Source organism: Muscardinus avellanarius (assembly GCF_963383645.1).
Source record: "Muscardinus avellanarius genome assembly, chromosome: 1".
Lineage (NCBI taxonomy): Eukaryota > Metazoa > Chordata > Mammalia > Rodentia > Gliridae > Muscardinus > Muscardinus avellanarius.
In genome coordinates, this window is record NC_137786.1 from 33,967,735 (window position 1) to 33,993,813 (window position 26,079).

The following is a 26,079-nucleotide window of genomic DNA, read 5'->3' on the forward strand; positions in this document are numbered from 1 at the left end:
CTCCCCCCAACCCCCCGCCCATTCCTATTCCTTGTTAGGCTCATTCGTGGCCTCAGTAAAGTGGGCCCTGAACATTTAAAGGCAAAGGAAAGCCTTGTAGTTTTCTTTCCTTTGTAAGTGTTTCTACCTGTTGTTTAATCTCTGATATACTTTTAACTCCACCTAAGAGTCCATTTCCTAGATGTACCACCACTTATTCCCTGCTCAGGTTATTTTCAGTTTTACACAAACACAATCATAAATGTTATAGGTAACATTCTTAGATGCAAATCTGTATTGTTTTCTGACTATTGCTTCAAATAAAATACTAGTCAAATAATTAATAGATCAAATGATTTCAAACTTTTCACGTATCTACTACCATAAACCACCTTTCAAAAAAGGGAAGCCAATCCATACCCACCCAGTGCCAAAGGAGAATGATCACCCCCCTCTACCTAGTCACATGTGTGCTTTTTCAAAATATTTGTAAAGAGCTTTGAGAGATATGAATTCATCCTACCAGATTCTATCACAGTCTCGGTGCTATTAGAAGGAACCTTTCTCCAGTCCATAAGGCAAGGCTCAGAGTGAGACAAGTTACACCATTTAACCACATAGTCGCAAGTCATGTTGGGGTCAGGATGCCAGGTGAGGACAATCCTCTTCTCCATTCCAACAGCCTGCTCCACTTTGAGATTATCTTCAATAAGAAATAAAGATATTTTATTAGCATTAAGAACAATACTAGAAAGCAAACTTTTTGAAAATGAACAGGAGTTATAAAAATTGCTTTAGTGTACACAAATTATGAGTAGTCCTCGGACGGACTAGAGATATGTTTAGCATAAAGACTCTAAGTGTTGCTCTGTTATTTTTATCATAATGTTGAACAGCACTTACCTGTACACAGTGATTAACACAGCAGCTGTCAAAACACAGCATAAAAAGGGTCAAAACACCTGGCCCTGCGGCTGGGTCAGGAAGATGGAGGGCCAGGAAGGAGGGGGCTGAGGGAGGCTGGGAAAGGTCGTCAGGGGACAGTCTGCAGCCTCCTCATCAGCCACTGTGACAGAGCTCCAAGAAAACAGGCAGCTCTGCGCCACAGGCAGAACATGTGGGCCCACCAAGACGGTACAGAGTGGCTGGGCCACACCCTTCCCCAGGAAGCCAGGAAGCTGGCAGCCTCAGGGCTGAGCTGCAGGGGCTTCTGGCCTACAAAGGCAGGGGGTCACAATGCTGATGCAGTGGAGAGGTGAGGTGGCTGTCTGGTGTGGGCAGAGAGGCTGGCCTCCACAGAGCCTCATGGAATATTGAGTGGTGCGATGGGTGCAGAGGCTCGGAGCACAGGCAGAAGGGGCCCCGTGGGGACGCTGACTTCCCATTCTGCCAGATCTGGGCCTCGGTGAGAAATAGTCCCTGAGCCTGGGGGTGAGGAACTGGGGTGGGGTCAGGACAGTGCAGTCAAAGGGGACGGTGAAGTCCCCCACTGCAAGGGGAGAAAAAAGTAATTTAACTGAGTTCATACTTTAGGGTTCAGTACAAAACCACAGAAAGATTTTTTAACAAATATCCACTCATAGAACAGCTAGTTCTAAACAGAAGACAACTATCTGGCTTAGAATACAGAAGGCTTTACACATAAAGCAGCTTTCTGGCTCAGTGTGACCACAAATCCACAATGAAACCCTGAGTAAGGCCGCGATGAGGGTTCTGGGGATGCAGCCATCGTTCAAAAGCTGAAGACTAGCCTATGACTAGCTCGCAAGCTACCACCTTCTCAGGACAAGGAACAGGCTTGAGTTAAAAGACTACAATAGTTGTGGGCTACCCATGGTGCAAGCATGAGATCAAAGACCAAAATCAGCAGACTATATTCTTATAAGGTGGGCACACCCAAACATAGGGCCAACAGCCTGGCCCCTTCTGACCTCTCCTCTCTCATGCCACATCACTGCCATGAGGGCCAACAACCAATGCCCGGAGGAACACATACCACTGCCCTGAGGACCACACACCACTGCCCTGAGGGCCACACACCACTGCCCTGAGGACCATACACCACTGCCCTGAAGACCATACACCACTGCCCTGAGGACCACACACCACTGCCCTGAGGACCATACACCACTGCCCTGAAGACCATACACCACTGCCCCGAGGAACACACACCACTGCCCTGAGGACCATGCCACTGCCCTGAGGACCATACACCACTGCCCTGAGGGCCACACACCACTGCCCTGAGGACCACACCGCTGCCCTGAGGACCATACACCGCTGCCCTGAGGACCACACACCACTGCCCTGAGGACCACACCACTGCCCTGAGGAACACACACCACTGCCCTGAGGACCACACCACTGCCCTGAGGAACACACACCACTGCCCTGAGGACCACACACCACTGCCCTGAGGACCACACCACTGCCCTGAGGAACACACACCACTGCCCTGAGGGCCAACAACCACTGCCCTGAGGACCATGCCACTGCCCTGAGGGCCAACAACCAATACCCTGAGCACCACACACCACTGCCCTGAGGACCACACACCACTACCCTGAGGACCACACCACTGCCCTTAGGGCCACACCACTGTCCTGAGGGCCACACACCACTGCCCTGAGGACCACACCACTGCCCTGAGAGCTGCCTCAGCCCAACTGTTATCTGGGCTTAAGCCAGTGTCCTTTTTCCGAAATGTGCCTGGCGTTCACTACTCCTTCCTCCTAATCTTCCTATAGCTGTAGAAAACAGAACACAGAACCAGCAAAGTAACAAAGCATTAGGAAACTGCCTCAACAGAGAGCTGGACAGATACCCAGAGGACCATAGCTGGTGCTCTGCAGGGGGACTGGAAGAGGAGTTAACTGGGAGAGAGAGATGAAGTCCAGGCAAAAGCTAAGAAGGAATGCAATGGTCACTAGAAATCTGTGAAATTTAAAGGAAGACACTAAAATTTAAAATTACACCACAGGGCTTTTAAAGGCCTAAATTAAATATCTAATTTAGATTTTAGAAAGACTTTATCAATAAAAAAATTTCTTATAAACAAAGCTGCTGAATGAAACAAGTATTCCCCCTGCCCCCGACAGTTTGCAAAGCACACCAACAGATAACACTGACGGATTCTCGTAGTCTTGGAGAGATCTGAAAATGGTACTTGAATAAAAACTTAAAATACTATCCACAACCATAACTCCCCAAATTATATGAAAAAATATTTGAATACAATAATTATATCACCAGTGTACATGCTTAGGTCAATGACTTCTACATCTCAATGAATATTAGATATTGATCTGCTTATTCTTCCACATAGGATATGATTAAATATGATATGTCATCAGCAAAGCGAGGTACAGAAGACTGTTGATACTGCAGAAGAGCAAGTAGCATACACGTTCCACCTTAATCTTCTGTTCTTACACACTAAGTCGTCTTAAGGACTTACCATTTGGGATTTCCATACTAGCTATTTTAGAAGGTGGCGATGAGCCAACGGAATTTTTTGCCACCACACTAATGATGTAGTCATTTTTATCTTTATCGAGTTGTATTTCTGCTTTGTGTTGAGGATCAAGTATTTCAGAAAGAGACTGTGTTTCCTCATCTGACGAACATGAAACATTATAGGAAAGTATTTTTCCATTAGCTTCATTAATGGGTAAAGGCTATGAAAAATGGAAAAATAAATTCTGCTATTAAAAACTTGTAAAAGTAACAGTGATTAGGCAAGATCATCGGGTCTAAACTGGATGCCACATGCACAACAACAAAGTCACATTAGAAATGACGAAGTGGTCGACAGACTTAAAGCCCACTGAGACCTGGTAAACCAGAAAAGTAACATCTTCCTACACTTGCTGTAAGTATTATGAGTAAATACACAGAAATTTAAAAATTAAGTAGATATAAAATAATATTTTTATCTCCAAAATTTTCAAAAGCAAAATTTAAAAAGGCATCAGAGGTACTGGTTCTCCATAATGAATGTGGGAAATTATGGCCTTGTATATTGTTCTCTCGTTAAAATAGCACATGTTCATTATAAAAAATTTGAAAACATACAAAAATTGAGAGAAAAGTAAAAATGTCCTGTATTTTAACTTTTAAATCCTCTTGCATTTTGATAGTTAATTCAAATTGTTTTTCTAGGTGTAGGTTTTTTTGTTTTTTTAATTATCAACTCCAACATGACTTATGACCCTCAGTCTGAACTCTGCTTTATGACTGGGGGAAAAAGTTCCCTAAAACATAGATCTATTCACACTACATAATTATAGATTTACATCTCAGTTAGCATTTTTACCAGTATACCTGAATAGCCCTTAAATAAATTTAAGCTGTTTCAAATTTTTCACAATACTAAAATAAGTTTGGTGAATATTTTTGTGCCACACTTTTTTCTTTATTATAGTTTGAATTGATTCTTTAATATGGACTTTATAAAATGGTCTTTCTATATAAAATAAATGAACATTCAAACTTTACTTATATAGTTAAACTGTTTTACAAACAACCCTCCCAATTTATAGGCACTATGGAAAACCTGTGGATCCATACATAGAAGAAAAACATAAGCAGTGCTTGGGTCTCGCACCTGCAACTTGTGTGAGTTTCTGATTAAACGGAGGTAGAGGGAATTCATGAAATCTTCAGGGCCTTTACTGGCCTCATAAAATCAAAGGAGATCTAAGCTCAAGGGTGCTTAGAACTGAGCTAGACTAGAAGACCCTTACCACAACGACCACACTGAAGCAGAGGTACCCAAGAGTCTGGGGGTTTTACTAGCCAGGCTAGGTCTCAGCTATGCCACAAGCTTAGCCATTCTGGGCAGTTTGGGCTCCTTGGTAACCAAAGGTATCATCAGTGAGCAAAGCACGTCAGCATAACAACTATTTAAACATTCAAATCTGAATTAGATAATTACCTTCCAATAGACTATTAAATTTTTCCCATCAGAGCTCCACTCTCTCCAAGTGTCTGGTCCCTTTGAAGGAACTAGGAAGGAGATGTAAAAGTTAGTACCTGAAGAGGTAACGTGTATGTCAGTGGATGATATCAACAATTAAGATGGTGGTACTTGAAATTTTTTCTAGGATATTTGGAATTCTTAATAAAATACAAGGCAGGTTAGTGTCTTCTACGTAAAAAAGGAAGCAAGAGAAAACCTAAGCTCTCAATGTCTATAAAGCACAAGACCCAGAAAATGGGTTCAAGTCACTTTCAAGACATCTGTGATTGGCCCTTGGCTGCCTCGCTCTCCTCCTCCTCTCTCCCCTTAATAATTAGTCATAAAGCACATAATTAACTTACTGGCCTCTGTGGTTAAATGCTGTTTTTCAATGCTCCATTTGCTCCACTTCCAGAAAGTCTCACTAGAACAACGAATCCTAAAAGTATATATAGTATATGGATTTAATTTGTTCACAGCAACAAGATAACTTGAACTTTCTGCTCCTTTGACTGTGATATTCCGCTATTGGAAAACAAAAATAACTGTTATTTTTGTGTACATGCCATATGTGTGTGTGACTACATAAATCATAAATGTGTTCATACATGTTTCTTTGTAAGAAACCCTCTCAAATTTGTAATGTCAATTGACTCAATGCCTATATGAATTTGCATTTATAACACCAAAGTTCACCCACTCTAGTTATTTCAATTCTTTTTTTTTCTTTTGGTACTGGGGGTTGAATACAGGAGCATTCTACCTGTGAGTTATACCCCCAGTCCTCTTTTTATTTTCTGTTTTGAAACACAATCTCAGTAAGTTGCTGAGAGCCTCACTAAGTAGCTGAGGCTGGCTTTGAACCTGTGTGATCCTCCTGTCTCAGCCTCCCAAGTGCAGGGATTACAAGCGTGCGCCACCATGCACAGCTGTAAAAGCTCTATAATATCCAGTATTAAAATTGTTTCCAAAGGCAAAATACAAAGCTATTATTAAATTGATATGTAATGTCTTAAATTTTTAGTAAAGCACTATAATAGAGAGCTAACATTAATATTAATTTACTTCTTTTTGAAAACTATTTTACAAAAAAATAACCAAAAAAGAAATTGAAAAATCTTACTTACTGGTTCTTGTATTGAATTTGCTTTTTTAATTGCAACTTGACACAAAAGATTAATCTTTGTAAAGTTGCCTGGTAAATGCCAAGAAAGTGTAACAGCTGTTGAATTAATATCCTTCACTCTGAATGAAGTAGGAGTATGAGGAGAAACTGTAAACAGAATTTTTAAGATTAGTTCCTTTAAATATTCATTAAAAGATGAAAGGCTGAGCCAGGCGTGGTGGCGCATGCTTATAATCCCTGCGCTTGGGAGGCTGAGACAGGGGATCGCACAGGTTCGAAGCCAGCCTCATCTACTGAGTGAGGCTCTCAGCAACTTAGTGAGACCCTGTTTCTAAATAAAATATTAAAAAAATAGGTCTGGGAGTATAGCCCAGAGGTAGAAAGCCTTTGGGTTCTACCCCCAGTACCACCAAAAAAAAAAAAAAAAAAAAAGATGAAAGGCTATCTTCTAATATGATAAACAAGAATCAAAGAAAACAAAAACCAAGGAGGTATCATTAGTGCTGAAAGGCAGCATTCTCCCCGGTGTCCAGAGAATGCAGTCTTCACTTGCTGATACCAGGTTTTAAGAACCAATCCCGCTCAAAGTTCTTCCTCTGAAGTTGGGAAAATTAAAAGAAGTAAAAGGTAGCACAATCACAGTCTCTACCGTTAAGGTACATGATATATAACAACACAAAGAAAAAAACTGGTAAGAGCACTGATGCTCAGTACTAAACACGTGGTACAGATGTTAGCAGCCATAGGAACTGAAGCACAGCATGGCCGTGCAAGTCTTACAATGAAGGGGGATGTGAGATGAGTGGGAGAGTCAGGCTACAGCTAGTGCAAAAAACAAAAGCATTTCAGGCTGGAGTCTGGGCAGGAACAGAGGTGCAGTAGAGCGTACTGCACGCGACAATGGTGCTGGCGCACACACCAATTTCAGAGGCAGCAAAGAAGCACAAGGGAAATGGGGTGAAATGGCAGAAGACAGAAATGTGAACATCACCACGCAGCCATGAAATGCAGCCCCTTGGCCCTCGGGGAGATCAGGCAATAAAGATGACAAGAAGGCATGATGGATAAATGTGACCACTGTTTGTAAATAAAGCCACAGAAGCCACCGCTCACTGGGCAGGCTGAATGACAATGTGCCGGCTGGCCCTCTCAGAGGCCTCGGTGCCACTTCTCATGCACTACAGCCTGGCACAGAGGTAATGCACATGGAGTGACCATGGGAACAGATGCCAAGATCAGCCACAGTTTATTTCCACATTAAGCTACCTATTCTGAGCTGATAAAAGCTCAGAAATCATTGGTATAAGAAGAAATGAACTACTGATAACTTGGACTGACTTGGATAGTTCTCAAGGATACCGCCCTTCATGAAAAATGCCAACCTCAGGAGGTGACACATGTATGCTTTCACTTAGAGGGCACTCTCAGCATGGCAAAACCAAGGGATAGGGATGTGAGTGTGTGGGGGGTATGCTGAAGGAGCAACCCAAGGAAGTTCCTCTGAGTGTCAGAGCAGGTGTTTATCTTGACTGGGACGGTGGTTGCCTGAATCTTTACCTGGACAGACTGTCTAGAACTACACACACACACACACATGTACACACGTGAGAACTGAGAAAGATGAACAGTAGAGTTCAGAGTCTCCTTAGCAGTAATACGCCAGTATTATATGTCTGTGTGCTGATTTTGATGCTGTACTAGCTGTATAAGATGTCACCACTAAGGAAAGCCTGGACAAGGGGTCACTAGGTTCTAATTCATTATTTTTGCAACAACCTGTTAGTCAAAATTTATTTTAATATCAGTTTTCAAAAATGGGAGACTCTTAAATCAAGAACAATTAGACAAAGCCACTTGTAGGTTCTATGAAATTATCAATTCAAATTTTTATTTTAATTCAATAAACTGTTAAAAGGTAATACTATTTACTTTAAAGCTTTTAAGATAATTTATAAAATTAAGTAACTCTCAAGAAAAGAACCAGCAAAAATGAATACCTAGAAGCACTTTTCATTAATCCCAATGCACTTAACCACTTTAAGACTTTTAAGATACTAGTGACTTACCTCTTTCAGTTATGTTAACTAATAGTGTTGATTCTGACCACCCCAGAGGATTGTGAGCATTCAGGGTAAAATTGTATATTTCTTGATTTGGAAGCATCTGAAAAAGTAACTGATAGCTTTCATTCATAAATGCTTCAACGCCTTGAAATCTAACATATTTTCCTGAAAAACTGTGAATTAAAAGAAAAATAATTGTAAAATAAGAAATAAATAATGGAAGAAAAAAATGTGCCCATTTAGGCACATTTCTAGTAATCTTTATGAAATTTTCATTTTTCTAATAAACATATTATACACTCAGAAAATACAGGCATATGATACAGAACTTATTTAGCCATAAGCCCACCCCCCAGAAACAAAATGCTCCCATCTAAGTTTTTCCTTCTCAGCTTTTTAAAAGAGGAGACACAAAGTTGAGACTTATATGTGGTTAAGCTTAAGTTTTTATAGAATATACAATTTGACATGGCATATTCAGTTGCATAACTTGCTCATAATAGTAACGCAACAGAACATTCTCCCCTGTTACTTAACACGTACTTCCAAACTACCTGCCATGTGACACCTTTTCCTGACTACCATTACCTTTCAGATAAATTGTAACTTGTATTTCTTGGGCCCACCAGTGCAGTTGGTCTTCCTGGATTCCAACGACATACAATAGCTTTTAAATCATGTGTCTCACAGGTCAGTTTTTGAGGGCGATCAGGTGGATCTAAGAGGAAAATGGAAAAAATACATATGACAACATTTTTCCTGAAAATATTTTTGTAAAATATTAATAACACTTTACACAATTTCCTTAAGAAAGAAAAATTTGCTGTCTTACTTTATTTTGTGGTACTGTCAAATGAAATCAGGGACACTCTAGGATTACTAAGCTACACCTCCAGCACTTTATATGTTTTGAGACAGGATCTTGCTAACCTGCCAAGGCTGGTCTCGAACTTGTGACACTCCTGCCTCAGGCTTCTTAGTAGTGGATTACAGGTGTGGATCACCATGCCTGGCTTACATTTTACTTCTGAATAAAAAAAGAAATCATCATTCTTTCTATAACATGTTTTGTCAGAATCCATGTTACATTAGAAATGATGATTAACATACACTGAAAAGTGACTCTATTTTTAGATTTTCAGAAGCAACTTGAGAAATTATCATTTTCCCCTTACATCTTTTTTAAGAAGACTAACGTGTTTATTACAAAATTAACAATTTGTTGGGTGTGGTGGTGCACACTTGTAATCCCAGTACTTGGGAGGCTGAGATAGGAGGATCGTAGGTTTGCAGCCAGTCTCAGCTACTCAGTAAGGCCCTCTATAGCTTTGTGAGATCCTGTTTCAAAATAAAGAATAAAAAAAAAAAAAAAATAGGGCTGGAGGTGTAGCTTGAAGGTAGAATGCCCCTGCGGGATTCAATCCCCAGTACCAAAAGAAAAAGAAAATAACAATATGATTGGAAACTGACATATTTATTTCAAAAACTTTTAAATTTAAAGCTAAACTTTTAGCCACTTTATTAAGATCACATATCAAAAATATAGAATATATTTAAAAGCTGATTGTTTTAGGGTTTGTCAGTTATATTGGGCAGTATTTAAAATCAGTATTTAAAATCCAAACAATAAACTAAAAAGAAATAGGAGAAACAGGAAGGGAAAATATGTAAAGAGAGTATTTGAAATATAATTTACTAATTTTCTTTTCAATAAAATTAATCTACAAAAGAATTAAATGAAGTTAGGAAAGACAATAAAAATACAGAACAAGCCATCTGTATTTTTATATATCAGCAAATAGAAAAAGAAATTAAAATGAAAATAAATTGATGTATAGATTTAATGTGATTCCAATAAAAATTCCAGTAAGTTTTGATTTTGGTATGCGTGTGTTTGGGGGGAAACCCAAAAGCAGATTCTAAAATTATTTTCAATAAACTGTGGGTTAACAGGATACTGATAAGAGAAAGAAAATAACTGAATCCTGCCTGATCCCTCGTTCACATGGAAACCTGCTCTTGTAAGTCTCTGACGAGGGAAATGCTACTCCTGCTCTAAGCGACAAATGCTAAACAGTATTTCAACCCGTAGTGTTATAAAAAAGGTCAAATTATGGAGTAAACATTTATCTCTGATAGATGAAAAAAGTGTCTGAAATAAGAGGAACGGGAATAGCATATATTCTCATCTTTTATGTTTTAATTTTTTTCCCCATATTTTCAAATGAACAGCTTACTTTTTGGTACCAATTACCAAGCAACTTCACTACACATACCACTGTCTCTTATCTTAGACCCTGGTACCAGTGTAATGAATGCTGTAAATAACCTCCTAAAATTCCATTAGAAAATCTCTTATCTAAGCCGGGCGTGGTGGCACACGCTTGTAATCCCAGCATTCGGGAGGCTGAGACCTGGAGGATCACAGTTCGCGGACAGCCTCAGCTACTTAGTGAGGCCCTCTGCAACTCAGTGAGACCCGGTTTCGAAATAAAGAATAAAAAATAGGGCAGGGGGTATAGCTCGGAGGTCAAAAGCCCCTGGGTTCCATCCCCAGACCCACAAAAAAAAAAAAAAAAATCTCTATATACCTTTTTTGGTGGTACTGGGGAATAAACATAGGGGCATTCTACCTCCAAGCTATATCCCCATTCTTTTTTTTGTTTTGAAACAGGGGCTCTCTAGATTACTGAGAGTCTCACTACTTGCTGAGGCTGTCATCAAACCTGCAATCCTTTCATCTCAAGACTCCCAAAGTACTGGAATTACAGGAAGGTACCACCTGCCCGGCTAGGAAATTACAACTTTCTAAAACTTAAATATGAACATAACTTCACTGTCATTTGAATTCCAAAATGCCTTACTAGAAGACAGAAAGAAGGTTAGAGTCACCCAGCTGAGAGATGCACCTAACCCTGCTTCTTCCTGAGGGATTATATCAGCATCTGAATAGGATTAAGAATACAAGAAAATCTCTAGCAACCTAAAGCAATAACACTGAATCCACTCAATCCACTTCACACACTTTCTTCATGAGATCTTTAGAGGAAACATCAGGCTATTTATTCAGAATTTGGAGAGGAGAAGAATAGCTGCTGGATGAGAAGCCACAGGGCGTAGGTAGGAAAACTACAGTAAAAAAAAAAAACTCTACATACATAATTATCTGAGGACATTCCACACCAGGCCCTGGGCAGGGCAGTCTATGCCACAACTCTAGGAAATAGGAAATTTTAGGCTATAGGAGTAAACTCAGTACTAAAGGTGCCCTGAATGATAGCCCACATATTGTATTCAGAACACAGAGTAAGACTTATGTCCTCTGGCCATTTTGTCCTCCTCAAATATGTTATTTAAAAGTCAGAGAAGGTATATTATGTGTTTTTGAAATTGTATAAACTATCTTTTTAATTCAGGCACTGAAAAAGGGTATACTTTAAGTAAGGGAAATAAATGTACATGAAATATTTCCTAAGCAATGTAGGATTAAAAATATATATATATTGAAGATCTTTGAGCCAATAAAACTATTATTAACTAAGAATTTAAACTAAACATTAACAGCTAGATGTTTCAGATCTTATTATAAAACTTACAGGGTATATGTATGTAGGAGCAAACTTTGGGCTCAGTTTAAAGCGTGCAAGAATCCTATGGCTTTTGTGTATTATTCAGAGACTCAGTGGTCAGGGATACCAGCTGTGGGGGAGAATGTGAAATGAGTGAGCTGGGCAGTAGGAGCCTCCAGCGCAATGGGGGGTGTTGAATAAAAGTAAGAGGGCAGTAAACACCCAGGGTGGTACTGAGCAATTTATTTTTCTAAAAAGGGGATAGTAAGCCAATAAGTTTGGGAATCTATGATTTTTCATAAAGAACAAAAAAAGTGGGAGTGAAACAGAACCACCCTGCAAGCAAAGGAATTAAGGTTTTCAAAGAGGACCAAAACAAGTTAGTACTTTCTTTAATATCTCATACTTACATCCTGCAAAAACAACCGTTCCCAACATGTCACGTTCTGTTATGAAAACCACATTTGTTCCACTATTTGCAGAAACGGAAATATTATGGATCTTGATCGCAACATTTTCCCCATCGAGATGGATAAGGGGACACTTTTTCTGGCCGATCTGTGCTAACAACACTTTTTCTTGACTTACACAACAAAATGTTATGTCTGAGCCTACAAGTATCACTTTGTCTTGAGGATAAACTCTGTTCTGGGAATCAGGAATCCCTAGATAAAAATAAAAAAAATTATAAATATTTTAGTAATATTTCATATAATCTCCATAATAAGACATTGTTTTCAAATATGATTTTTTAGATAGTACAGTACATATAAAACACACCGTTGGATGTTTTGGAATAATGCTGCCTGAAATATAAGGTATGTCTCTCAGGTTTCAAAGGAGCAAGACTCCATACAAAAAATAAATCTGTGTGTATTTTTTATTTACTTATGAAAGAATAATGGTGGGAAATGGAAGTGGATCAAAGGCCAATGTCTAAAGTCATAGGTTAATGTTTAAGAAGTCTAAATGTCCAAATTCAGTGGGCTATATACACATGCACAAAATGCACACCAAAAATATCATTCACTAAATAACTTCATTCCTTTGGAACTATTCTAAGTGGTCAGGGCAGACTTACTACTTTCTTGTGTGTGTAAGTGGAACTGGGAATTGAACCCAGAGATGTTCAACTTCTGAGCTACACCCCCAGCCCTATTTTATTTTTTATTCTAAAAGAAGATCTCACTAAGTTGCAGAATGCCTCACTAAGTTACTGAGGATGGCCGCACGGTCGTGATCTCCTGTCTCAGTCTCTCAAGAACCAGGATTATAAGCATGCACCACCACACCCGGCTACGCCATATCTTTTAAAAAAAAATTTTTTTCTTTAGTCCCAACTCTGCAGGCCAAAGTCATACCTTTTCACCCCTAAAGAGCCAATCTTTTGTTTCTAATCTCTTTTCTACCTCTCACTTTATACTGCAGTCTGGCTTCTCCCCAGGCATCAACCCACTAAAATTGCTAGAGTGGTCTACCTAAAAGGGCCGCCAGGACTTCATTTTATTAAATGTCAGTGATGTTTCTGGCCCTGCTCTACCTGTCAGCATTCTGCCTACACTTGAGTTTTATTTAATGTACAGATTGCTACTAGTACACTTACAGATTCCCGTGTTCCTTGCAATAACTAGCAACATGTAGGAGTCTGTTCTCTGGAGTAGAAATTGGAAACCACTTTAAAGGTATATTTAGATTTGATCTCACTTTCACCAACATTTAATTTCTAGATTTTTTTTTAATGTTTATCATACTGATTTCCCGACCTGGATGTTTATCCAATCACTCAGGAAGATCTTTAAAGTACAGATTCCTGCAGTCTATCTCAAACTCCTTCAATCCAGATCTCTTGGGATGGGAGGATCAGAAGCTCCCCAGGTAACCCTCATGAAACCACAGGGGTTCAGGGAACTGAAATGTTAAGCTAACCCTCACTCTTCAGCAACCTCGATTTATTTGAAACCAAAATTCTTTAAATAAAAGCTTACAAGAAATGTTCTTCACTGGGCTCCAGGCACTCCATTCTTTGTGACCAGGGAAAAGACAGTCGATGTAGTATCTAATTGCTAAATGATGAACGGCACACTCCAAAGGCAGGTCTGAGGTCCAACTCCAGTGATGAACTGTATCCTTGCCATTCAGAGTTGTGTTGTATCTTACCTAAAAATAAACACAAATGAGACTGCATGCCCAAACAGGGATACATTCTGCTTTTCTGTAGGATAAGATTGTACATAATCACCAAATAAATAAGTCATCATTCCTTTTGTAAAACATTTCAATTTCTACCAGGAAAAACAGGAAAGTCAGAGTAACAGTAATCAATACTCATCTTTGTTCCCATCTTTAAGGCTAGGCCCTACTGGACTACTACCCAAGACGTTGAAATTCATCAAAATGGTAATAGGGTAACTAAGAAAACACATTGCAGCCTAAATGATCTCTAATTCTTTTCAATGGAGTAAAAATAATTAATAGATTTGACTGTAAGAGTTGAAGTTGGAACAGGGGCAACATTTTAACAAAATAAATTTAGACTAGATTTAATCTCATTACCGCTTTATATACAATTTTAATATATGCACTCTATATGCTAAATTTTCTTTAAAAAGAAAACTTCTCAAGCCAGGCAAATAGCACACTTGTAATCCCAGTATTTGGGAGGCTTAGACAGGAGGACTGCAGGTTCGAGGACAGTCTCGGATACTTAGTGAGGCCTATGCAACGTAGTGAGACCTGTTTTAAAATAAAGAATAAAACTCAGGCTGGGGGTGTAGCTTGGAGGTAAAATGCCCTGGATTCAATCCCTAGTACCGCAAAAACAAAACAAAACAAACTTCTCAGAAGCTTAGTTTACATACAAGTTATAGTACTAAAGAATATTGAGCTCAGTTGTGAGAAATGGGCAAGATTTCAATCAAACTTTAAAGATCTACTAAAAGAAACTCGGGGAGTCCAATTAAAAGACAATAAATTAAACAAATGCATTCCATTCTCTACTACTCCTGACATCCTTCTAGGACAAGGGGAAACAGATTTTTTAAAGGTACAAATGCAGAAGGACAAAAAATATCCAACACTACTAAAATTTTGCAAGTAGGAAAGCAAATGGACAAGGGCTTAGAATACCTAAGAAAGCTGAATGCTAGGTCTCCAACAGGAAAGCCTCGAGCCCACCTGCTTTCTGTCACAGAGATGACAAAGGGAGTAGCCCCCGCATCCCTTGCAGATGTAGAGTGAAAGGGTTCCAGGCAGGGTGGCCCTGGAAATCTGTCTGAAAAAACACTAGACCAGAGCCAGAGCCCCTCCCACTTGATGCTGCCCAGAGACTACTTTTTTTTTTTTTTAACTTTGTCAGAATAGAGATTTATGTTCTAGAAAGGAAGTAAAACTAGACTTCTGGACTGAAGGATCTCAGGAAGAACTGAGACTGGGGAATACCACCTTGCAGAAGGGTTGCTAAGCTGTCCCTCCTGCCCCTACTCAGCTCTCAGGACACTGACAGCTAGATTCACACTCACCATGCAGAAGTCTAAACAAGCCTAATTGGGGCAGATGAGCAGGTGAAGATAAAATACCTAAAATAATATTAAGAGTCTGCCAACTGAACAGCCCATTCTAATTACCCAACACGGAGACTCGAGTCAACAAGTCCCTGCCAAGCAAAACAAACTTTCAAACATATTTTTTTAAAGAAAAAAAAAAGCCTCTAATTTAAATAAGAACCACAATCAAGATTCCCAGAAAATACACACAAAAATTTTTTTTCTGTGATACTGGGGGTAGAACCCAGGGGCTTTTCTATCTCTGGGCTATATACTCCCAGACCTATTTTATACTTTATTTGGAAACAGGATCTTACTAAGTTGCTGAGAGCCTCACTAAGTAGCCAAGGCTGGCTTCAAACTCGTGCGATCCTCCTGTCTCAGCCTCCCAAGCACTGGGATTATGTATGCACCACCATGCCTGGCTCAGAAAAAAATTTAATATGAAATTCTAAATCCAAAACAAGAGAAAAAGTAACTTAAACAGGATTTATACAAAGAAAAATCAAATCACTGATATCGTCAGTGATAAGGAATGCTACCATGAAACAAGAACAGGATTCACTTAAAAGATAATTATTTAAAAGTATGTCTTAAAAATTAGAAAATACATTAATAGAACTTTAATGGCAGGACTGCAAGAAAAAGTTTTAAAAGAGTTTCTCAAAAAACAGAGCAAATGCACTAGGCGTGGTGGCGCACGCGGTCGGGAGGCAGAAACAGAGGATCGCGGTTCGCAGACAGCCTCAGCTACTTAACAAGGTCCTTCGCAACTCAGTGAGACCCTGTTTCAAAAAATAAAAAAGAGACTTAAAAATAGGACCAGGGGTGTGGTTCAGAGGAAGAATGCCCCTGGGTTCCATCCCCAGTGCCACAAACAAACAAACAAACAAACAAAGCAAATGGTAGATGAAAAAGAGAAGACAATAAAACCAATCTAGAAGGTTCAATTTCTAAAGAATGTAAGTTCTAAGAAAAAAGGGAGAAAACAGAAAGGGGGAAATAAAAACAAATAAAAACATCAAGAACAGTTCCCATGTTGATAGATTAGACTAAAAAGGGGCCCACTGAGTAAGTCAACAGAATAAATGAAATGCTATCTCAATGTCATCTGGTAACATTTTATACTCTCAATGCTAATGTATTAAAGTTCTAATTGCTCTTCACCTTCTCAATCAGTAATCAACAGGCTTTTTAATTTTTGGACAATTAAAAGATTAAGTATTTTCGCAAGCTAAAGACTGGAGATAAGAGCATCAACAATAGCAAATACCTACTAGAATAAATGCTTCCACCACTATGCTGAAACAAAAAGAAAATGTAAAAAAGAAAAGGAGGATCCATCAAAAGAAAAAAGCATGAAGAAAACCCTAAATGATGCTGGAGATCAAGGGTGCATCATAGCTTCAAACAAACAGGCTGAAAGACACTACGGTCTGTCTTGAATGGGTCATCGGCTATACACTATACATTCTACTCCTTTCAAACTTAGGGTTGTGTGTAGGAGCTGAGGCTGCCAGAGCCCCTGTGACACCTCTGGCCACTTGCCTCAGCAATTCACCACACTTTGTATTATACAGACATCACCGGCATCTAAGTGACCCTTACTGTGGAACATCAGGAAGCTGGTTGGAGGCCCTCAGAGATTTATGCACAATGATAGACTGATAAAATATCTTGTATATGAAAATTTCAAGAAGATTTTCAGAAGCTGAGAGAATTCAAGACTGAATTAAGCAAAGAAATATGAGTTTAAAAAAAAGACAATACAAAAAAGGAAAAAGCTTTAAATGTTTATATATCTAGAATAACTACTATTCTACCAGAAATTATTAATAGAACTAAACTGGAAGAAGATAAGAAATTGAGGTGGGGACGTAAAGAGAGAGAGGAAGAGGACAGTGTTCAGGTCCGATCAGAGATAGAAAAGGACTAAATCCTGACATTCCATCGTGGAAGTTAATAAAATGTTGCTCAAAACCATATGTGTATATTATTATATATGGTTTTGGAAATAAACCAGCTCATGCGTTTATTTCTTTCATATATACATATGAAAGAAAAGAAGATTTACAGAAGCTGCTGAATTAAGCAAAGAAATACGAATATGTATGTATGTACGTATATAAAGATAAATAGATATATAAAATATAGCCAGGCGTGGAGGCGCTTGCTTGTAATCCTAGTACATGGGAGGCTGAGACAGGAGGATCACAGTCCATGGCTGGCCTCAGCTACTCTGAAGTAGCTGAGTACTCATGAAGCCCTCTGCAACTGAGTGAGACCCTGTTTCAAAATAAAGAATAAAACATAGGACTGGGAGTGTAGCTTGGTGTAGAACGCCCCAGGTTCAATTCCCAGCCTTCACTGTGACAAACTATGATACCAGCATATATATATATATATATATATATTTATATATAAATATATCATATATATAAATATATATGATATATATGATATATATATATATATATTTTTTTTTGGTGGTACTGGGGTGGAACCCAGGGGCTTTTCTACTACCAGGCTATACCCCCAGACCTATTTTATATTTTATTTGGAAATAGGGTCTCACTAAGTTGCTGAGAGCCTAAGTAGCTGAGGCTGGCTTCGAACCTGTGCGATCCTCCTGTCTCAGCCTCCCAAGTGCTGGGATTACAAGAGTGCGCCACCATGCCCAGCCGATACTATCATTTTGTAGCAGCAATTCTGACAAGTGATATTAATAAATAAAGCCAGGCAACGTGGCCCATGCCTGTAATCCCTGTACTTGGGAGGCTGAGACAGGAGGATTGCAGGTTGGAGGTAGCCTAAGCAAGCAGCGAGACAGACTCTCATTAACCTAGCGTGACCCTGTTTCTAAATAAGAAATAAAATTGGGCTGGGATGTAGCTCTGGGGTAGAATGCCTCTAGGCTCAATCCCCAGTACCAAAATAAATAGTCGTATTAGATGATGGGCCTGGAGCATTTTCCCTCTTTTATTTCACTGTTTTAATTTATTCTTTCTCTAACTTAATTTTCTGGCCCTTGCTACTATTTTCTCATATAAAAATTTCTCCCAAACATAAGGAATTATGCTTTCTTACTATTGTCAACTTGTTATTTGTCTGTGGCAATGAGTTACATGGACTTAAAATAATAGTCCTTTCATTTATGTTTGATTTCAGTCACACTTCAAAAAGTATCCTTCTCATTCTAGTACTCACATGCCCCTGTCAAACTTTCATTTAACTATTCTTCATTGTCTCTTAGATTAAAAGCAAGTTAAATGTAGATCCTACAAAAACCATTCATAAATAGGATTAAAAAGGAGAGAAAAAAGCTGGGTGTGCTGGCACATGCTTGTAATCCCAGTACTTGGGAGGCGGAGACAAGAGGATCACACAGGTTCGAAGCCAGCCACAGTTACTTAGTGAGGCTCTCAGCAACTTAGTGAGACCTTATTTCCAAATAAAATATAAAATAGGTCTGGGACTGTAGCCTGGAGGTAGAAAACTCCTGGGTTCCATCCCCAGTACCACAAAAAAAAAAAAAAAAAAAAAAAAGAGAGAGAGAGAGAGAAAGAGAAGAGAGGGAGGGAGGGACGGAGGCAGGCAGGCAGGTGGGCTTGGACTCAACCTCAGAATTTTATTTCATATTATGATAAATTTATGTGGATTTGCCAACAATCATCCTAACTAAATATGTCTGAAACATTTACCTCATGTGCAATATTAAAATAACAGACTAAATTAAAAGTACACTTTCATGTGAAGGCTTAAAACAGCTAATCAAGAATAAACAAAGATAACATTTCCTGTATTCAAGTAGTAGAAGCACAAAGCTTCTTCTCTTAACTCCCTAAATTTCCTACAATGGCTACTCAAGTGATTTTTAAAATCATAGTATATGATTTTTAATGAATTCTGAATAAAATTTGTTCTATGTCCTTAGTAATTAAAAAGCTCATTGGTGTCACCAATGAATTAATACTACCTTTAATATTTTTATAAACTATTCATCATAGGAAAAAAATCTACTTTTGTTCAAACTTACTGATTTTATGAGCTCCATACTCTCTTTACGCAGAATTTTGATTTCCCAGATGACATTCGAGTGATTTGAAAAAATAGAGCCCTTGTCATTCCACTTGAGGTATAACGTAGATGTCGAGAAATCAGCAGACAAATTCAAGATCTCTGGAGTGCTTGGGATTAAGGCTTTAAATACAAAGGAAACAAAAAGAAAACCCTTAGTCAATTTTTAACAAGTGATTTTCATACTGTACTTCCATTAATTAGCTACTTTTATATTCTATTTATTCTCGATCAACTATAAATAATCAAGAATTAAAAGCAGGGGTATAGTTCAGTGGTTAAAACATTTGTCTAGCACAAGTGAGACCCTGGGTTTCATTCTCAGAATCCAAAAAGAAAAAAAGAATTAAAAGCAAACTCTCAAACCCACTACTGAAAAAAGAGAACAAATCTGTGTATTTATTTCACATAAAACTCTCAGTGATTAGTCAGGTACACTTGAGAAAATCATCAGCTGGCCACTTGAAATCTAGAATACACTTTCTAATCCAAACATCAACAGGGGGCCCACAACACTCTAGGGCCATCGGGTCGAGGACCTAATGTTCCTTTTTATGGCAGCAGGTTGCACCAAAGAGAATGAAAACACATGAAAGCTCAATTTGGCAAAGGTTTCTGTGTGTTCTTGCAGCCTCTTGGCTCACCTCTTTGACCTGGGGGATGCCACTCACAGGAGGAATTCTATGAGCCATTCCTGAGGATAATAACTCCTGGTTATATAATTCCAGGTATCACTAAACAACACCAAGACTGTTGCAATGACTAAGGCTTTGAGTTAAGAAGCCTACCCAAAAGGTTTGGTAGCTAAGGACATCAGAAAGGTTAGCTTAGCAGTAGTTTACAATAGTCTGCAGGAGACCAGAGACAACAGGTAAGGTGACCCATTAGACCACTGGAAAAAAAACTGGCTAAAGTAATAAGTCAATAGATGATGGTGCCAAATATGAAACAGAAAGGGCAAAACCTGTTGGGCATTTCTAAGAATGCTTGGGTCAGAGAAATAAAGGATTTTCTCGAATGAGAAAGAGAAACAATCAAGCTTTGTCTCCAGGTTCCATCCCAGAAAGCAGAAAGGTAGGCAAAAAGAATGAGGAGCCACCGTGAAGAGATGCAGAAGGCCGGCAGGGATGAAGCGCTCAGCACCCAGGTGGGTGAGAACAGCCCCCGCCAGACCTCGAACGCTCATCACCAATCACACCGCAGAGGACCCAGGCACATCAGCAAGAACCCAGAGAGGGAATGATCGGAAAGCAAAGGGAGAGCAGAGCAAAGCCAGGATCACTGAGCTGGAAACGTGTGGCATTCGCTATTCTGGATCAATTTAGATGGTTCACACCAACAACAGGCCATTTAGGTGGGTGAGGGCACCACTGGATCAACACTTGAAAACCCTTTTTTTAAGTAGGCTATAAAGTAATATAAACCTCACTGTTATATACACATGCATATCTTTTTCTGTGGGTACTGGGGGTCATGATTGATCTACCTAAAATAGTCTAACTCTCACATATGATTCTAGAAAAAAATAACAAACATGGTGCATCTCAATGTTGAGGGATGACCTTAAGTGCCACTTTACATGGACAACAGGTTGGCCAGAAAATAGGAAAGTTATTGGACAGTGTATTTCTTATTATTGTTTCAAAATCGGTGCTGTCTCTGACATAAATCATTCTAAACACACATCTGCTTCATAAAATGGGACAAACCACCAAACTAATTATATTTTCTTTCCTTTGCTTCAAAGTTAGTCAACCTAACAAGACTCATTATGATATCATTATAGACTCATCGTAATACCACGATGACACCCTCCCATCAGTTATCTGGAGCTGACAAGCCTGCTTGCCTACCGTGGAGAGAGGAGACTACTCAGGTTTTAGACTTGCTGCCAGCGACATTTCCCCCTCTGTCAGCCTGAGTCTGTTCTGCACACTCCATCAGGGAGCCTGGAACAGACACCTGCTGCCTGCCCAACTCCATGCTGGCTGCTCAGGACAAGTCAAAGCCCCCGCCTGAACAGAACCACTTTCCCTGTGAGGGGCACACATGATAAACACCTAACAACACAAGGGATTATTCATTCAGCTGAGAAATGCCACAAAGAAGCACAGCTTGCCACGGGTATGTAAGAATAGGCATGGGGTTTCCTCTGGGTGGTCAAAGACTGCATCTTCAAGCAAGGGCACTGAGAAGTGCTCCGGACTGCGCAGGAGTCATGGAGGCAGCAGCAGGCTGAGGGCAGGCCCTGCGCCCTTGGAGGGCCACTGGGATTGACCAGTGGATACCTGTGCTTCCTTCCTGATCCTAGCTGTGCTCTACAATCCACAGCGAGGTTGCTAGGCAAGTGCAAGTATTAGCCTAAGGAATGAAATTTGAAGAACTGTAGGTTTCTGCCAATTACAAAGCTCTGCAATACTAAGAATGGCACTATTCTATCTTAAAGTCCATTTTCTTATCAAATACTCACAAACGTCCTTTTCATTTATTATTAATTTACTCATAGAATATCCAAATTCATGTAGAGGATTCACTGTTATTTCATGATCACCGGGTGAAAGAGCTGGGATGTTAATGTTTGTTTTCTCTGACTGATAACAAAAACGAGGCCTGCAATAAAGAAAACAAAATTTTAATTAGCAGATAAAAATTAACAGTCCCCTTTTCATTAAAACCCTGAAAATACCTTTTGCTCTTTTATATACAAAAAATGTTGGGTTTTATATACAAAAACATACTGCATTTTAAGACTGTAAATAGAGGTTAACAGTACTTTTATCAGTGTAGTAATAAGGAAAAACAGCCAGACTGCACCAAGGAATACAGAAGTACTGATGATTCTTTTAAGAAACCTGGAGTTCAGCACATCATTCAGATCCACTCAACCTTCCTGCTATAGCCGTATCCCTCCCAGGCTCTATCCACTCCACACCTAGCACTCGAGACTTGACCATTGCATAGGCCAGCAGCAGATGTGAATGAACAAAATGAAACTGGCCACCTCTGGCCCTTGCAAACACACCCTCCCCTGCCCACTCCTGTGGCCTGACTCAAGGTTTACTGTGAACAGGACCTCCTCCTCAGTTTCCTTGATGCTCCGTGGTGCCAACTCCTGTGCCCTTTACATCTTCACATATAACTTCCCTCAGCTCGCAACCCACAGCATTACCCACAGGGTAGTTAATATTTGTTTACTGTGAACACCCAAGGAACCAGAATTAACTTCCTCTTGCTGTGGACTGCAGCAGGCATTTATACCATTTACCACACTGTTCAGGAGCTCCCCGTCTGGACTCACAGAGCTTCCCTGCTCTCTGAAGCACGACATGGCTATGTGCCTTTACTTAAATGGCCACAGAAACCTGAGTGAAAGTTGTATCTATCAGTTTTTAAAGGAACTTTAAGTCAGTGCCAGCCTTGATCCTTGGATGGTCTGTTCCCCAGTACCAACCTCATAATTCCTGGGGCCCTTAGAAAGAAACTCAGGGTAGAGAGCCCATCTGATATTCAACAGACATACAACACAGCAAAAATAACACTTCACAAGCAAGATATAAGGAATTAAGATCTGATGGCTGTTTCTGCAACATAACTTAGCTCATCCTGACTGATAAATTACCCCCAATGCTTAGAATAATGCTCAATAAATATACAGTGTGGAGAAAATCTGATTGTGCTTAAATATACACTTATGCCAATTTACATCAGGATCACTCATAGCAAACTGGATTGCCTCTGGTGTTGCTATGCAGCTCAGCATCCTGCTGGGATTAGGGAAAAGGAAAGGAAACTGTTGAGGCTGCAGTTAGTCCTAAGGCCTCCACTCTAGGCAGAAGAATGTCTAGTCCTGGCCAGGATTACCTGAGAGGGTAAAGAGGTGTAACAGGGCCTGCCACCTGCCTCCCAATGTCCATTTCTCCCTCTCCTTAGTAACAAAGACCTAATGTTTACTGGTCATGTGGCCACCTAGCTAGAACTTATTTCCTAGCCTCTCAGAGAGCCAGGTTTAGCAGTATGACTGGGTTCTAGCCAATGAGATATAAGCAGAGGTGTTTTGTGGGATTTCTTTTAAGTTTCCTTAGGAAAAAATTGTCCTCCCCATCCCCTTTGCTTCTTGCAATGCAGACCTAGTGCTGGCCATGAAACATGAGATCATACGCTAAAGATGGCAGAGTAGCAAAACAGAAAGAGACCGGGTCTCTGTGGTCATACACCATCAATAAATATTGATAACCTGCCTACTCCACATCTTCTCCATGAGAGTAAATGCCTGTATGCTGAGCCACTATGACTGACACTTTCTATTAGGCACAGTAGACACTGGTTGGGGTAAACCAAAAATCTTCCCACAGCAGATCAGAATACTGTGCACCATAATCACTATTTTTTTGTCTAGGAGAAGGGTTTGTTTCTTGATAATTTTAAGATTCAGAACTTTTAAGAAATAGAGAGTTAGGAGTTAAAATTTCCTTTAAAAATACCCAGAATAAGCCGAGCCTGGTAGCACACGCTTGTAATCTCAGTACTTGGGAGGCTGAGACAGGAGGAGCCAAGTTTTTGGCCAGCCTCAGCTACTTGTAGTGAGGCCTTCTACAACTTCATGAGACCTTGTTTCAAAATAAAGAATAAGAAATTGGGCTGGGCATGTAGCTCAGAGGTAGAATGCCCCTGAGTTCCATCCCAAGTACTGAAAAAAAAAAAAATCCCAGAAAAAAAAATGGTTATAATCTAAATTAAAGATACTTCTAGGTTGTAGTTGTAAATTAATCCAAGTATTTCCATTACCTGTCTTCAACGCAAACTTCATAAAGAGTACCACGGCCTGCTCCGAGGGGTGCTCTCCAAGAACAGTCCCATGTTTGCAAATTATTAGTTGTACACTTCAAGTGATGAGATGCCCCTGGAGAAGAGGAACACAGGCATACGCATGCATACATGACACAGACACTCTTGTAAAGGCCAATGGCTGGCTGAGTATTTTGATTATAAGCACAAGCACAAGCGTATGCAGAAGGCAACCCTTGTTCTCTGTGAAGAGATGCCCCTGCAGTCATGGGAGGGCACTGATTTCCTATTTCTTTGGGAGTTTTGGTTAAAAAAAAAAGCTAATAGGTGATGAAAATAGTTTAATTTCTAGATCACTTTGGAATAAAATGCTATCAAAAAAATCTCACTTCCAGGCAACTAAGGGAAATTGACAATGTGAATAAATATAACATAAATCCAGTTATGATTCAAAGAGGGCAAAGAGTGGGGCTGGGGGCATTTAACATTCCTTGAATCTCCAAGAGCTTCAATGAAGAAAAAAGTAAAATATCTGTAAAAGCTATGTGCTTCCCATGTGCAACCCTCTGCAGGAATCCCATAGCCGATTTTTATATTGTTGCAAAGGACATTAAATTCAATGAACTCAAATGAACCTTTAAAATATGCTTTTTTGTGTAGAATTCAACAACCGAAAAGAACTCAAATTATAATCCTGATAGCATTTCCTCACATCTACACAATAACATTACATTATGGAATACACGCGCACCATACAATGAAAATGGTCACTCTAGAAAGAAAATTAAAAGATAGTATAATAGAGAGGGAAAGAGGAAAGGAAAAAAGAAAAGGGCGGGGGAAGCTATGGAGTAAAATGTTAGTCTATTTCAGAGTTTACAAATGTCTATAAAAATGTTTTATTTTTATGCATAGCTGGCATATTTACTATAAATTATAACACTATTTAAGACAGAAAACAAACATTATATTAGAAGTGCTCACATTAGAAATCAGCAGTAATCAATAATAAAGTTATCTAATCAATGACTTTGGAGAAAAGACATGTGTAATTATAGCAATAATGTAAAAATGAAGCCAAGGAGCAGCAGATAGCAATGTTCTTCAGAGAAAATAAGCCGGATGTACCTTAAACATTCATAATATACCGAAATAAGATGATAGTAAATAACACATTGAATATATTTATATTTCATTTATAATATTCTTAGAAAGGTATAAATAGGAAGAGAAAGAGCAGAGCAGGCTAGCGAGGCTGACCGCTGTCTTGTGGGAGCTTCATAGGTGCTGGGCCTGCACCACATCTTGATGGGGCCAGGGGTTAATGACTCTACACACTGTTAAACCCATACGACTGTGTCCTAACAAAAGGGATGTTACTGTATATAAATATACCTTAGTTTTTTTAAATGACAAAAGAATATTTTGATCTATCTTTAAGTGTCTTTTTAGAAGACACTTGAAGTACACAGAAAAAGAGATTTTGGCCACTAAAATCCTGCAGGTATCAATAAAGAAACAAGATTATTTCATAGTCCAAATGAGAATAAAACTGAAGTTTGTTCATTCCAAGACTGATGCACTTACCCCTTTCCTGGCTATTTACTTGATTCATTAGATACAGAAGAATAAATGTTGCTAAGAGCCACCGGACACCCGAAGTCGTCCTCATTCTCATCCAGGATGGTCGTCTCCAACTCAAGTAAATATCCATGATCCATGCAATGCAGTCAGTCCTAGGTTGGAAGAGACATTTCAAACGATGTTCAAATTGTTGTGAAAACAGACTCAACACTGCACACACTCACACTGGAAAGGATGACTGTCCACTTAATAACAGAAGAGCCTGGAACTCAAGCTGCCCTGGCTTTAGACAACACCAACAAGACACAGCGTTACTTCAGGTATCCGCCATAGGGTCAGCTTTCAGATGATGTGTTTCAAGTTCAAGATAACTGAGCAAGTATTTATCTCTCCA

At 39.4% G+C, this 26,079-nt stretch overlaps 1 protein-coding gene across 1 annotated transcript in view; it reads right to left on the reverse strand.

Moving 5' to 3' along the window:
- LIFR (LIF receptor subunit alpha) overlaps positions 1 to 25,815 on the reverse strand; it is a gene marked incomplete at both ends in the record, with an annotated part of 34,299 nt that extends 8,484 nt beyond the window's left edge. Inside the window, 13 exons of the mRNA XM_080707340.1 lie at positions 503 to 682; positions 3,437 to 3,656; positions 4,916 to 4,986; positions 5,302 to 5,464; positions 6,067 to 6,212; positions 8,132 to 8,301; positions 8,717 to 8,846; positions 12,108 to 12,362; positions 13,683 to 13,854; positions 19,276 to 19,439; positions 21,787 to 21,926; positions 24,102 to 24,216; positions 25,689 to 25,815. Coding sequence (XP_080563466.1) covers positions 503 to 682; positions 3,437 to 3,656; positions 4,916 to 4,986; positions 5,302 to 5,464; positions 6,067 to 6,212; positions 8,132 to 8,301; positions 8,717 to 8,846; positions 12,108 to 12,362; positions 13,683 to 13,854; positions 19,276 to 19,439; positions 21,787 to 21,926; positions 24,102 to 24,216; positions 25,689 to 25,815 — 2,053 coding nt within the window. The remainder of the gene's footprint in view (positions 1 to 502; positions 683 to 3,436; positions 3,657 to 4,915; positions 4,987 to 5,301; positions 5,465 to 6,066; positions 6,213 to 8,131; positions 8,302 to 8,716; positions 8,847 to 12,107; positions 12,363 to 13,682; positions 13,855 to 19,275; positions 19,440 to 21,786; positions 21,927 to 24,101; positions 24,217 to 25,688) is intronic.
- Positions 25,816 to 26,079: the final 264 nt, after the last annotated feature.